The sequence below is a fragment of the Perognathus longimembris genome, chromosome 18 (genome assembly GCF_023159225.1).
Source record: "Perognathus longimembris pacificus isolate PPM17 chromosome 18, ASM2315922v1, whole genome shotgun sequence".
Lineage (NCBI taxonomy): Eukaryota > Metazoa > Chordata > Mammalia > Rodentia > Heteromyidae > Perognathus > Perognathus longimembris.
The window spans coordinates 550604-564451 of record NC_063178.1 but is presented as its reverse complement, the minus strand read 5'-3'; the positions used below and the strand labels follow the sequence as shown (position 1 = coordinate 564451).

The 13848-nt window shown below is 53.0% G+C and overlaps 1 protein-coding gene across 1 annotated transcript in view; it reads right to left on the bottom strand.

The window, feature by feature from the left end:
* Galnt2 (polypeptide N-acetylgalactosaminyltransferase 2) overlaps positions 1 to 13848 on the bottom strand; it is a 101770-nt gene that overhangs the window by 15979 nt on the left and 71943 nt on the right. The window contains exons 4-10 of the mRNA XM_048367946.1: positions 11906 to 12004; positions 11633 to 11700; positions 11343 to 11408; positions 8516 to 8637; positions 6683 to 6770; positions 4762 to 4849; positions 2848 to 2951 (exon numbers count right to left, since the gene is read on the bottom strand). Coding sequence (XP_048223903.1) covers positions 2848 to 2951; positions 4762 to 4849; positions 6683 to 6770; positions 8516 to 8637; positions 11343 to 11408; positions 11633 to 11700; positions 11906 to 12004 — 635 coding nt within the window. The remainder of the gene's footprint in view (positions 1 to 2847; positions 2952 to 4761; positions 4850 to 6682; positions 6771 to 8515; positions 8638 to 11342; positions 11409 to 11632; positions 11701 to 11905; positions 12005 to 13848) is intronic.

The following is a 13848-nucleotide window of genomic DNA, read 5'->3' as shown; positions in this document are numbered from 1 at the left end:
CTGCTGGTATGAGTGATCTCCTGGGATCTCTATGGGATCTGCCCATGGAGGCAGCTCTGTCCCCAAGGAGCCTCACCCCCTCTCACTGGAGCCAAGAGGCAGGCAGGACCTTTGAAGTTTGCAGTTACTGACTTTTCTTCCTGGTGGAGAGTGAGGATGGGGTCTGGCAACAATCCCCACAGCCACCTCTTAGTGCACACCCAAAGCCACACAGGCCAACAGCTGCCAGCTGTGTGCACAGCACCAGAAGCAGGATCTGGGTGCCATGCTTTGGAAAGAGCACGACTCACATTTCAGATCTTCTTTTCTAACTGCCTGCTACTTGGCCTCTGCAAAAGTCCTCCCAGAGCACCAGCCAGGAGAAAAAGATGCCAGTCCTACTGGTAGGGGTCTGTTCCTACAAGGATCCGGCCTGCCTCAGCCTCCTTAGGCCCTGATGTAAGGAATGTAAAAACTAAAGTAACAGCAAGCCAGCCCATTAAAATGAGTTCTGTCTTCTCAGGGCCTACAAAGTTTTAGAAATCACACTGTACAGTGTGACCCAGTGTTGGCTGCCACCTCGTCTCCAGCCACTTCTCAAAAACACCCTCACTCCTGCAACATGGCTAACAGAGCTCACAGGCAGGGCCCCACAGGTGGGCCCTGGCCACAGGAGCCTGGGTGTGACGTGGCTCAGGGGTCTCAGGTTAAAACACCTAAGAAAAAACTACTTGTAGTCCTTGCTTCCTTCACACAGAGATGGAGCTGAAAGCAGCTTTCAACATCAAACCATGTCTGAGGTGTCCTCAGAAATGTGATGTCTTTGCCACCTTCAACATCACACCAAGAGAAATGATCAGGCTAGGCTACTCTGTTCTTTTAAGCTAACAGACACTATCAAAGTTTCTGTTACAAGGAAAACCATTCAAATGGCAGCGGTGTCATCTTCCCTCCCTCTCCCTATTTCCCAGCGTCCCAGGGCACACTCACTCAAGGACAAGAGAGACTTCACATTGGGTAGCCAGGGACAAGTTTCTCAGAATTGCCACCACTTGGAATCAAAGGCTTCACATGAAGCCAGTAAGAAAAGCCGCAAAGTAAACACCAGACTTTTTGTCTTTCATTCAGAAACATGAAGCAGACATCTTCACAGACCACAGTCTACTGAGTTTTGTTGTCCCTAATCCTGGGAAAAAGTAATTTGCATGGGCTATTAAAATTTAAAAAATCTGGAACCATTCACAGTAGTTGAAAAGTCAGGTACCACGTGTCATCCACAGTTAGGATTCTATCAACCCTACAGCTGCCACAGCGTGGCCCTCCCTTTCCATGGCTCGTCAGAACCTGGAGCCTGGCCCCCTGTACACGGCTCACAGCCTGGCCCCCTGTACATGGCTCACAGCCTGACTCCCCTCTACACGGCTCACAGCCTGACTCCCCTCTACACGGCTCACGGCCTGACTCCCCTGTACACGGCTCACGGCCTGACTCTCCTCTACACGGCTCACGGCCTGACTCTCCTGTACACGGCTCACAGCCTGACTCCCCTCTACACGGCTCACAGCCTGACTCCCCTCTACACGGCTCACAGCCTGACTCCCCTGTACACGGCTCACAGCCTGACTCCCCTCTACACGGCTCACAGCCTGACTCCCCTCTACACGGCTCACAGCCTGACTCCCCTCTACACGGCTCACAGCCTGACTCCCCTGTACACGGCTCACAGCCTGACTCCCCTGTACACGGCTCACAGCCTGACTCCCCTCTACACGGCTCACAGCCTGACTCCCCTCTACACGGCTCACAGCCTGACTCCCCTCTACACGGCTCACAGCCTGACTCCCCTCTACACGGCTCACAGCCTGACTCCCCTCTACACGGCTCACAGCCTGACTCCCCTCTACACGGCTCACAGCCTGACTCCCCTCTACACGGCTCACAGCCTGACTCCCCTCTACACGGCTCACAGCCTGACTCCCCTCTACACGGCTCACAGCCTGACTCCCCTCTACACGGCTCACAGCCTGACTCCCCTGTACACGGCTCACAGCCTGACTCCCCTCTACACGGCTCACAGCCTGACTCCCCTCTACACGGCTCACAGCCTGACTCCCCTCTACACGGCTCACAGCCTGACTCCCCTCTACACGGCTCACGGCCTGACTCCCCTCTACACGGCTCACGGCCTGACTCCCCTCTACACGGCTCACAGCCTGACTCCCCTCTACACGGCTCACGGCCTGACTCCCCTCTACACGGCTCACGGCCTGACTCCCCTCTACACGGCTCACGGCCTGACTCCCCTCTACACGGCTCACGGCCTGACTCCCCTCTACACGGCTCACAGCCTGGCTCCCCATACACGGCTCACAGCCTGACTCCCCTCTACACGGCTCACGGCCTGACTCCCCTCTACACGGCTCACAGCCTGACTCCCCTCTACACGGCTCACAGCCTGACTCCCCTCTACACGGCTCACGGCCTGACTCCCCTCTACACGGCTCACGGCCTGACTCCCCTCTACACGGCTCACGGCCTGACTCCCCTCTACACGGATCACAGCCTGGTCCCCCCTCTCCATGGCTCTATCAGGCCCTGGAGCGGGGCTCTTTCCCTCCATTTCTGAATATGTGCATTCCAAAGCCCCTAGTCAAACTACCTGGCAGATTCTGGTTTCTGATTCAGGTTTACCTGAGTCCTGGCCTCCAACTGATATAGGGTGGCATCTTATCATCAACCTACAGAATGTGTGGCAGGAGCCAGCTCTGTCCACTGAATGGCCACTCTGGAACCTTCTCAAATGCTTTGCAATTGGTACTCTCCCTATGGGAAGGGTTCTTGATCTCAAGGAATGAGGTTCATACATACCCAAGTTCTCTCCTCCCCATACATCCATCATCATGTCATATTTCCCCAGTTCTTCAAAATAGAACTTATCCATCACAAAGAGTCCACCAGCAATCATCGGTGTTCTGAAGAGGCAGAGAAGAGAAGATCATGGTTAGAGTGCCAGTACCATCTGCAAAAGCCAGGCATGGTCTCCTAACTACAAGCTGATTTTCACTCCCACGGCTGATTTCAGATGCCTCCTCTAGTCTCTGCCTGAGGTCTCAGAGTGACAGGGCTGGACCAAGCTTTCCCTATAATGAGCTGATCACAGGGGTTGGGACACTGGATGACCTAGGCAAGATACTAAGCCTTTCTGTGACTCAGTTTCCTTAGAGGCAAGGCTCACCCCAAGAGAGCCACCCAGAGCACAATGAGCAGAGACAAGGCTCTCCCCACGAGGGTCACCCCATACATGCTGACCAGAGATGAGGCTCTCCCCACGAGGGCCACCCATACATGCTGACCAGAGATGAGGCTCTCCCCACGAGGGCCACCCCATACACGCTGACCAGAGATGAGGCTCTCCCCACGAGGGCCACCCAGAGCACGCTGACCAGAGATGAGGCTCTCCCCACGAGGGCCACCCCATACATGCTGACCAGAGATGAGGCTCTCCCCACGAGGGCCACCCAGAGCACGCTGACCAGAGATGAGGCTCTCCCCACGAGGGCCACCCAGGGCACGCTGACCAGAGATGAGGCTCTCCCCACGAGGGCCACCCAGGGCACGCTGACCAGAGACAAGGCTCTCCCCATGAGGGCCACCCAGGGCACGCTGACCAGAGATGAGGCTCTCCCCACGAGGGCCACCCAGAGCACGCTGACCAGAGATGAGGCTGACCCCATGGGGGCCACCCAGAGCACGCTGACCAGAGATGAGGCTCTCCCCATGAGGGCCACCCAGAGCACGCTGACCAGAGATGAGGCTCTGACCCCACGAGGGCCACCCCAGACATGCTGACCAGAGATGAGGCTCTCCCCACGAGGGCCACCCAGAGCATGCTGACCAGAGATGAGGCTCTCCCCACGAGGGCCACCCAGAGCATGCTGACCAGAGATGAGGCTCTCCCCACGAGGGCCACCCAGAGCATGCTGACCAGAGATGAGGCTCTCCCTATGAGGGCCACTCAGAGCACGCTGACCAGAAATGAAGCTCTCCCTACGAGGTCCACCCAGAGCACGCTGACCAGAGACAAGGCTCTCCCCACGAGGGCCACCCAGGGCATGCTGACCAGAGATGAGGCTCTCCCCACGAGGGCCACCCAGGGCACGCTGACCAGAGATGAGGCTCTCCCCACGAGGGCCACCCAGAGCACGCTGACCAGAGACAAGGCTCTCCCCACGAGGGCCACCCAGAGCACGCTGACCAGAGATGAGGCTCTCCCCACGAGGGCCACCCAGAGCACGCTGACCAGAGATGAGGCTCTCCCCACGAGGGCCACCCAGAGCACGCTGACCAGAGACGAGGCTCTCCCCACGAGGGCCACCCAGAGCATGCTGACCAGAGATGAGGCTCTCCCCACGAGGGCCACCCAGAGCACGCTGACCAGAGATGAGGCTCTCCCTACGAGGGCCACCCAGGGCACGCTGACCAGAGATGAGGCTCTCCCCACGAGGGCCACCCAGAGCACGCTGACCAGAGATGAGGCTCTCCCCACGAGGGCCACCCAGAGCACGCTGACCAGAGATGAGGCTCTCCCCACGAGGGCCACCCAGAACACGCTGACCAGAGATGAGGCTCTCCCCACGAGGGCCACCCAGGGCACGCTGACCAGAGGTGAAGCTGACCCCATGGGGGCCACTTCGTGCATGCCGACCAGAGGCCAGGGTCCCTACTGCATGGGCATCCCACACAGGCTGGCAGAGACCAGGCTCTGTTCAAACTGGTACTTACTTTATGGGAGCAACAGGATTCCCCTGGCGAGCCCTCCTCTGCTCAGGCGTCATGTAATCCCACTTGAACACCAAGTTCCACTCGAAACCTGCCAGCCAGAAGAGATGCGTGCTGAGACAACACTCACCCTTTGATCTTGGTTCCCTCTGCTTGACAAATGTTTGACATTTGTACAGAACTCATAGAACCAAGTAAATGATGAAGATGCAGAGTGGTATATGACGGTAGGAGCCGAGGGAGGGGGGCGCAGGGGGAGGACACACTGAAACCTTCTCCAACCTCCCAGGGAAAGGTGGGCCAGACTTTCCTAATGTCACAGAACCTAATGCGAGATCCAATGTGAAGTGTGAGGATGGGGGACGTGTGTGTGATACTATCGCACAGATAAGAGATTCAAAATGAGATGAGGACAACCTAGACTGCTGGGACAACTGGGGAGGGACACTCACGGTCACGTTCCCTAGCCTGCAAACTCCAACTCCTTTTATCTTTTTATTGCAACGAAAGCTATACTTCAGAGCAAGGGTGGAGTGGGAGAGTGAAAGCTCTTAAAAGGAAAAGGTGTCAGAGGAAGCTGTAAACTGGGTAATGAGCTTTGATTTCTCTAAGTCTGACGTATCCCACTTCCCTCTCAGAGCCCACAGGGGTGGCAGAACTTGGGCCTGGCCCTGGATAGGGTTCCAGAGGCTTAGAGGCCCAGGCTCCCAGGGGCTGGGTACTGCTCTTGCCCACAAGGCATCCACACTCCTTGTAACCAGTGAACCTTTCCCTGCCAAAGGTCTCTGGAGATGCCAGGAGGCTGCTGCTGGCAAAGCATACGTGGCTATGGGGCACCTGCTGCCTTGCGTGCCTGTCTTCCAAGCCCTCTGCCCTCAGGATCTCTGTTCAAGGGCTCAGCTCGAGACTGCTTATCTGACCATGCTGGAGTTAGGGTTTTTCTGCTGTTGCCCTCATGCGCTCACTGAGTGTCCCGGGCCCTGCTCTACCTCACGGCTCAACCTGAGGCTCTAAACTGAATAGGTCTCCAAGTGTCCTGCAGACAGAGGTCAATGAGGCTTGAGGAGCAGGAGGACCAGGCAGTGAGGGTTCAAGTAGAAAGGGGAGTGTGAACTTGCTTCTCCTTCAACAGAAAGCCTGCCTCAAAAGCAATGCATGCACAATTGCAAATGATGTCTTGTTTTTTATGAACAAGGACAATGTCTGGGTGCAGTATGTTCCACAGGGCCTGGCCCCTCCACAAAGTCTCAGTTCTGTAGTGCATCCCGCATGGTTCTGTCTGTGAGGTCACACTGCAGGGCCAGCTCCCCTGGGGTCTGCTGTGGGCTGAGGAGCCCTCACTGCAGGGCCAGCTCCCCTGGGGTCTGCTGTGGGCTGAGGAGCCCTCTCTGCAGGGCCAGTTCCCCTGGGGTCTGCTGTGGGCTGAGGAGCCCTCACTGCAGGGCCAGCTCCCCTGGGGTCTGCTGTGGGCTGAGGAGCCCTCTCTGCACGGCCAGCTCCCCTGGGGTCTGCTGTGGGCGCGAGGAGCCCTCTCTGCAGGGCCAGCTCCCCTGGGGTCTGCTGTGGGCTGAGGAGCCCTCACTGCAGGGCCAGCTCCCCTGGGGTCTGCTGTGGGCTGAGGAGCCCTCACTGCAGGGCCAGCTCCCCTGGGGTCTGCTGTGGGCACGAGGAGCCCTCACTGCAGGGCCAGCTCCCCTGGGGTCTGCTGTGGGCGCGAGGAGCCCTCACTGCAGGGCCAGCTCCCCTGGGGTCTGCTGTGGGTGCGAGGAGCCCTCACTGCAGGGCCAGCTCCCCTGGGGTCTGCTGTGGGCGTGAGGAGCCCTCAATGAGGTAGTGTTCTACGACCACTACAACAATGGGATCGTGGTATTCAGGGGCCCAAGAAGATGAGATGAACTGGTAGGATTTGATAATGGATACCTACCACCCTTGAGGTCAGCAGAGGCACCCACGTACTGGAAGTTGTCCATGTTAATGACATCGATGATGGGAGACACCACCCGTGTCCTGTCCTAAGCATGGGCAGAGGAAAGAGTGGTTATCTCAACCCCAGCAGAACAGCATCCTATTCTTGAGGAGTGACCCTCCCTCACCCCACAAGCTCCCTTTTGCCAGGGGCTCCCACCTCCCAGGCTCTCTCTCCTGGAGAAGCACTCCCCAAAAGCCTCCCCCGCCCTCACATTGCTATAGTGGGGTGCATGACTGAAGACAGCAGGGCCTGGAACTTTTGCCACTTGTGCACTCAGCTAAAGGACAAAGTTCACTATAGCCTCATACCAAATCCAAAACCTCCACCTCAGGCCACTTTTGTCCTGAGCTGGGCTGAGCTGAATGTCAGCTGCAGGAGACTTGGGAATGGACTCACTGCTAAAAATCTGCTTCTCCTGGTATAAGAGGTATGAGTGAGCAATGTGGGGTATCAATACTGTCCCCACAGAAGGTAAACTGAACGAGCTGAGGCTTTAGGGTCTAAAGCTTGCCATACCTGTGGCTCTACCAAGACATGTTCCCCTAGGTGCAGCCATTCTTTATGCCACGCTGTCATGCTCTGACAGGGGCCATGACAAACCTTTTACTTTCTCTGATCTACAAAATACTGTGCTGCCCACAATGACAGTTAATGAGAAGGTGTTCCAGAGCCACTTGAAGAGCCCTTGTTAGTGGAAGAAAGGCTCAGATGAACAACTCAGCCATAGAACCAGCAAAGATATTTATGATGTTCCAACACCACCCACAAGCAGATTTGCAGGGAAATAAGCAGAGAAGTTCTTGCCTGGGTCAGCCTGGCCCTGGCACAGAAATTAGAGAATACCCTTCTTTGCACTTCTTCCCCAAGGCTGAGTTGAGTGACTGAGTGGGTCATCACAGCAGGCCTGGTCCTTCACTGGGAAGGGTTTGGCCAGCTTTGGCTGCAAGCTGGCTCCCTGTGCTTTAAGACAGTGGCAAGATGGACCTGGTTCTGCTTTCCAAGAGACAGCCTAGAGAGCAAGATGCTGTAGGCTGGGAATCAGCTCATATCCTTGTCACAGGGAAGTGTGCACAACGTACTGTTAAGAGTCTCAGTGGAACACAAGTGGCGATGTAGCCACCTGCACAATCTCAGGCACAATAGTAAGGCTCCCTGAAGCATGGTGTGCTCACCTATCAACCCCGAGGGAGAACACCTGCAAGAGAGCTATTGTAAACGGCTGAGTCTGGCACAGGGCTGTAAGGGTGACTTGCACAATCACAAGGAGCTTTGGGCATTCAGTGTCTCATGACTCGCTGCCCATCAGCATCCTGGCTGTGCTGCAGGCAGAACTGTCTTATTCCTCTTCTACTTCCTTTCATTAACTTTGCTTTATTGCCCCCACGGAAGCACTTTTACAGCAGGAATGAAAGTAAGTCAATAAGCTGAGCAGAAGGCAAGAGACATAACCCAGAGCCAAACATGACATCAGCGATGATGCTTCTGGAAGGGAGAAGGTGCCACAGACAGCGTGGCCCCAGGTCACCACTGCCAGCCCCAGCCAGGCACTAGGTGGTAACCACTGCCTGCTCCTCCCCGTGAGCGTGGCCAAGCAGCCAGCCTGTCCATACTGAGGGCAGAGGGGCACCTTGGCCATCTCCCAGAGGGCAGCCCTGGATGCTCCACACTAGTGCCTGCCAACCTCCAGAGCTGACTGCCAGCAGCAGGCAGGGGTGGCCTCACCTTGCCACCCGCTCCAGCAGCCCTGTCTGCCATGCCCTGCTGAGCCCCGCCGCGGCCCGGCCTCACCTCTGCCACCCGCTCCAGCAGCGGCTCCAACCAGTGCTCGTTACACTCACAATGGCTGTCCAGGAAGGTCAGGACTTTGGCTTGCGCAGCATCAGCACCCCGCACTCGTGAGCGCATCAGGCCTGCAGGGGAGTTGGAAGCACATCAGGGGAGAACGCCTGGACAAGAGCGGCATAGCCCTAAAGCGGCCCAGGCAGGCTCCTCCCAGGCTTTTAGAACCAGGCCTTCCTTGCACACAAATCTCCTGTGTCATGCCCCCCAAATGAGGACTTTTCATACCACTTTCCTCTGACCTACCTATAGCTCCCTACTTCACTGGGTAAAGAGAGGGCCACCCCTTAACCCACTAGTGTTGGCAGCTATGGCACTGTGAATAAGCTGCTAACAGCCTTGTCTTCTATGGTTTATCACAAACCAAATCAACACAAAACCCAATCACCTGGGTTCCACCTAGGGTTAGTGACACTACTGGCCCAATTTTACAATGGATATACTTGTGATGTGTTAGTAATATGCATTTTCATTGAGTACAGTCTTATCCCTGGATGTCAGGGTCATGAGTGGAGTTTACTAGAAATGCTGGGCTTCACACGGGAAGATAAGACTAGTCACAACCAGTGAGGACAAGTGCGTTTGTGTTCCTCTTTTCACAGTAAAAATGGATTTTCCATGACTCGTAGATAGCTGATGCTAGAGCAGGAAAAAGACAAAAATTTACAGTTTCATGTTGGAAAAAAGCCAAAGAATTACAGTTTCACATTGGGGGAAAAAAACAACCCTTGTTAGACATACCCTATGACCCAGCCATACCACTCCTAGGCATCTGTCCTGAACAACAGGTCTCAGGATATCAACACATCTGCACAGCCATGTTTATCGCTGCACAATTCACAATAGCCAAAATATAGAAACAACCCAGATGCCCCTCTACTGATGAATGGATCCAAAAAATGTGGTACTTATACACAATGGAATACTACATAGCGATTAGCAATGATAAAACATTGGTATTCGCAGGGAAATGGTCAGAACTCGAACAAATAATGTTGAGCAAGACAAGCCTAGAACACAGAAAACAAAGGGGCATGGTCTCCTTGATATACGACTGTTGCGGGGGGGACGACGACAGTAGAGACCAGGTGTGCGAAACAAAAAACTTCTTGTCAAATGGTATTTCCACAGGTTTGGGTCAGCGACCTTACATTACATATCTAAAACCAAACAACTACTAAACATAAAAAGGTCTAAAATAGACCTCTCAGTGAATCAAAATAGCTCAACAGCTATGTATGATCATAGAAGACAAGGATAAGCAAACTCTATTGTTGACGTTATATTTAAAGTTCTAGGTGAATTTCCTTTGGTGTATGCCACGTGGCTACTGTATATGATTTTGGTACACTGGGTAATGTATATATGCCTACCTGATCTAGGGAAGGGAAAGAAAAACGAGGGTGTAAGATATCACAAGAAATGTACTCACTGCCCTATTATGTAACTGTACCCCTTTTGCACAACACCTTGTCAACAAAATTTAATTAAAAAAAAAACCCTTGCTTTGAAACAATTATAAATGCAGAGCTACAAATAAGAAGGAACTCCCTGAAGGGGCTAGAAAAAAAGCCCAAGGGTAGAAATGTGGGAAAGGGCGCAACACTTGAAAACAGACAAGGGCAAGGAATGAGACCTAAGTCAGGAAGTGCCTTCTGGGGCACACCCCCGGGACACAAAGCATGAGGTTAAAAGGTCTGGGCACCACCACAGTTCTTCTGTAGAATGGCAGTTTAAAACTCCACAAGGATCACGTTAGGAATAACAACTGTCTCAGCAATAAAGAAGTCGCCAAAGATGTACAGGTCCTAGCAAAATATAAAGACAAGCACTACATAATATGCAAGTACAAAGTCATCGGTGGCATTATGGTTTGGAAATGAAGTGTCTTCCAAAAGGCTCAGGTATGAGGGCTGGATGGCACAGGGGAACCAGGAGATGGAGGCATATGAGCACCAATACAGGAGGACAGCATGTCTGCCTGGTGTGCTTTTCATGGATAAGTCTTTGTTCTTCCTATAAACTCTGCAGTCAAGGGACTGATGGGATTTCCTAGGTTATGAACAAAAGAATAGCCCATTTCATAAATATATGAATGGACATGTGACTTGAACACTTGCCCTAGTGTGCAAACAATTCTAATTATTTAAGCTTTTACTGTTCTTTCAGTGTCACGGGGATGGGCTCCCAAGCAGTTCTGGCAGAGGGAGAAAGACAGAGAGACAAGATGACTAACTGCGCTCTTTTACTTTAAGCAGTTCTTCACATTATCCCTGGATCAGGAGAAGGCATGCATGAAGCAAAGGTCCCTGAAGCCAGGCCTATGCTGAAAATTCTACAGACTGCCTGACTCACATATCATGCTTATGGAGAGAGGTGACACTAAAGATCTAGAACCAGCCATCTCAGGCCAATTTCAGTCCCTTTAACACCCTCTACTGCCACCTTCTGTGACCTAACATTACACAAAATGCAGTTAAAGTTGGCAGAATATTAGCTTCTACCAGCTCTAAAGCTAAGATGTCAGAGCATCTGAAGCCGACAGAAGAAATGTCCCACTCCTGTGGTGTGCATCCCAATTGATAAATGCTCTGGCAAATGTCTACAAGTGCACTGATTTATTGCTTTCTTTTGTTCTACAGGCATCAAAGTTCATGTCAACTCTTCCATGGTAGAACACGTCATTCAAGGTGACATGGATTCATGTCCTGGGCCAGGGTCACTCGTATGTGGCTCAGAGGTTCTGATATCTCACCATGTTTAAGGCCTTCCTTACCTTCTCGTCGGTCATTTCTAAGGACCCGAACTTTTTCAATCTTCCCCAGGAGAGCACCATCCTCAGCTAGGAAGAGAAAAGAAGTGCAGCATGGTGACTGCTGGGTTTCACAGGCCTCCCTCCCTGTTGGGACAGAGCACTCCCATCATCCACGAGCTGGCCATCCCTCTGGGAATTCAGATCACCTCTGTGACCCGCTCTGGTACCTGGCCTGTCTACACCTCGGTGCTGCCTCACCCCATGGGAGGCAGGCACAGGGCCAGGATGGGTGGTTAAGTCCCAATACTCACGATCACTGCTGTAGTCATCCACCAGGATTATTTCTCGTATGAGATGGGGTGGACTTCTCTTAAGCACACTGAAAGACAGAAGAACAAAGGTATGGGCCCCGGGAAGGTGGGGCTCGGGGTGGCCCCAGGCCTGGTGCCTAGTGTTCAAAAGTGACCTCGATGGCAGCGCCACACATCACACTGGTCTGACAATACTTGGGACCCTCCTGGCATCTGGCATCCCAGAAAGTGATGTCTCCCATGAGATGTAACAGGTAGCATCTGCTGGCTCACCTGACCACTGTCCTCAGCAGGGCTGACCTGGCTTCATTATGAAAAGTGATCACCACACTGGTGGCCGGCAGGTCTACTCGCCACTGCTTCCGCTGACACCTAAGAGAAAAGAAAGGCCATCCTATGAATGATGGTGCAGCTGGCCATGGCCCATCCCCCTGAGGGGGAACAGACTAGGCTTCCAGGATGGACAGGCTGGAAGGCACCAGCTTCCTCTGAGACTGAGCTCCAAGGAACATATGGAGACAGCAAACACAATCAGAGTCATGCTTAAGAGACGAGAGATTTTGGCAAATAGTAATGAACTGAGAACATCTTTCTTACATGTAAAAAACAAACAAACATGTTTTAAAACAGTGAAATCATTTCTACTTGTACACAGACACACCTCCAACAATGTCACATTACACCCAAAGCAGAGACTGAGGGGACAGAGCTGGCTGTGGCTGCTGATCTTTTCTACTTTCTCTTTTGTGTGAAACAGGCATGGTGCTGGCTGGACCGGCAACCTGGTGAAAGTGCTGCCTGCTCTCCCCCACCCCCGAGGCAGAGCTGCACCTCCCTCACTCACCAGGCCTCTCCAAGAACCTGAGTGTCAGGGGCAGTGATCAGCAGAAGTGAGCAGGCACGCTCCCTCCCTGCGTAGCTGCCCCTAGCACAAGTCCCTGGCACTGAACAGTTTCAAAAAGCATTCCTGAGTTCACCCTGTATGGACAGACACACAGCTGGGAGAGCACTGAAAACTATTTTTAAAGTTAGGACTCTTCTAGCTCTAGGTTGAAGACGCATCATATGGGTCAAATAATCAGCAAGATAGGAAGTGGCTCAGCAGAACTGATTCAAGGTGCCCTTCTAGGCAGGTCTGACTATTCTGAGATGCCAATACAGGGCAGTAGCCCAGAGTCCTGAGATCCCAGGCCCCTGGCTGACTTGAGAGATGACAGTACACAAGTTGTTCCAGAGTCCTGAGATCCCAGACCCCTTGTTGACTCAAATGACTGCCTCAAAGCCCTGAGACTATGGTCCCGGGGAAGAGCAGGATCCTGACAAGGACCAGAGGAAACTGTCAGCTGTGGCTAAGGGCAGCAAGTTACTAAAGCACATTACTGACACCAGTGTGGGAAGGAAGCGAACAGATTCTGAATGGTCAAGAAAGGTGCTGGAGCAGCAACCTGGGGTCTCCCGAGAAGGCTGGTATTCCTCACCTGTTGATACCTTGTGGCCAAGGAGGCACAGCGCCTTCCACAAGACCCACACTGAGGAAGACTTGGTTTCTTCCCTAGCACTTACTATGTTTCTCACAGCTTGACTCATCTGCTCCCAGGATTAAAGACAGCATTTGCCTTGAGTGGGAATTCAGTGGAAAAGATGATGAAAACCAAAAACCATCTTTGGTGCACAGCCACACAGTCAATGAGAGGACCATGAGCAGCTGCTGGACAATGACCAGCGAGGCCACTCAAGGAATGGGAGCACAGACACACTGCCCCTTGGGATGGAGCATGGATAAGGGCGCAATTACAAAGTAATTAGGTAGGAATCACAAATGGGGCTTCTTTGCTTTATGTGAGTTATTGCAGCTAGCTTACTGCAATTAATTATGAGAAAACAGAGGACCAGTCACTGCTGTTTCAGGAGAAATGCATTCTGCAATTAATATCCAATTTCATTACAGCCAAGCCTTTACTGACAAGAAGACAGATAGGCTAGCTTGTGGACTGTTCAATTAAGGAAGCAAGAATCTGCAGGGCATCCACTATAAACAAATTACCAAATAATGTCACTCCCTAGAACCCAATCTGAAATGCTAGGGAAATAAGGATCTCTACAATGGGAGGCGCAAACCTCTGCAATCAGGTACCACTGAACTCAACAGGAAGAGCTCAGTGAGCAGACCTAGGCTAAGCAACTCCTCAACAAAGCTTACACAGTCTAATGAGAGT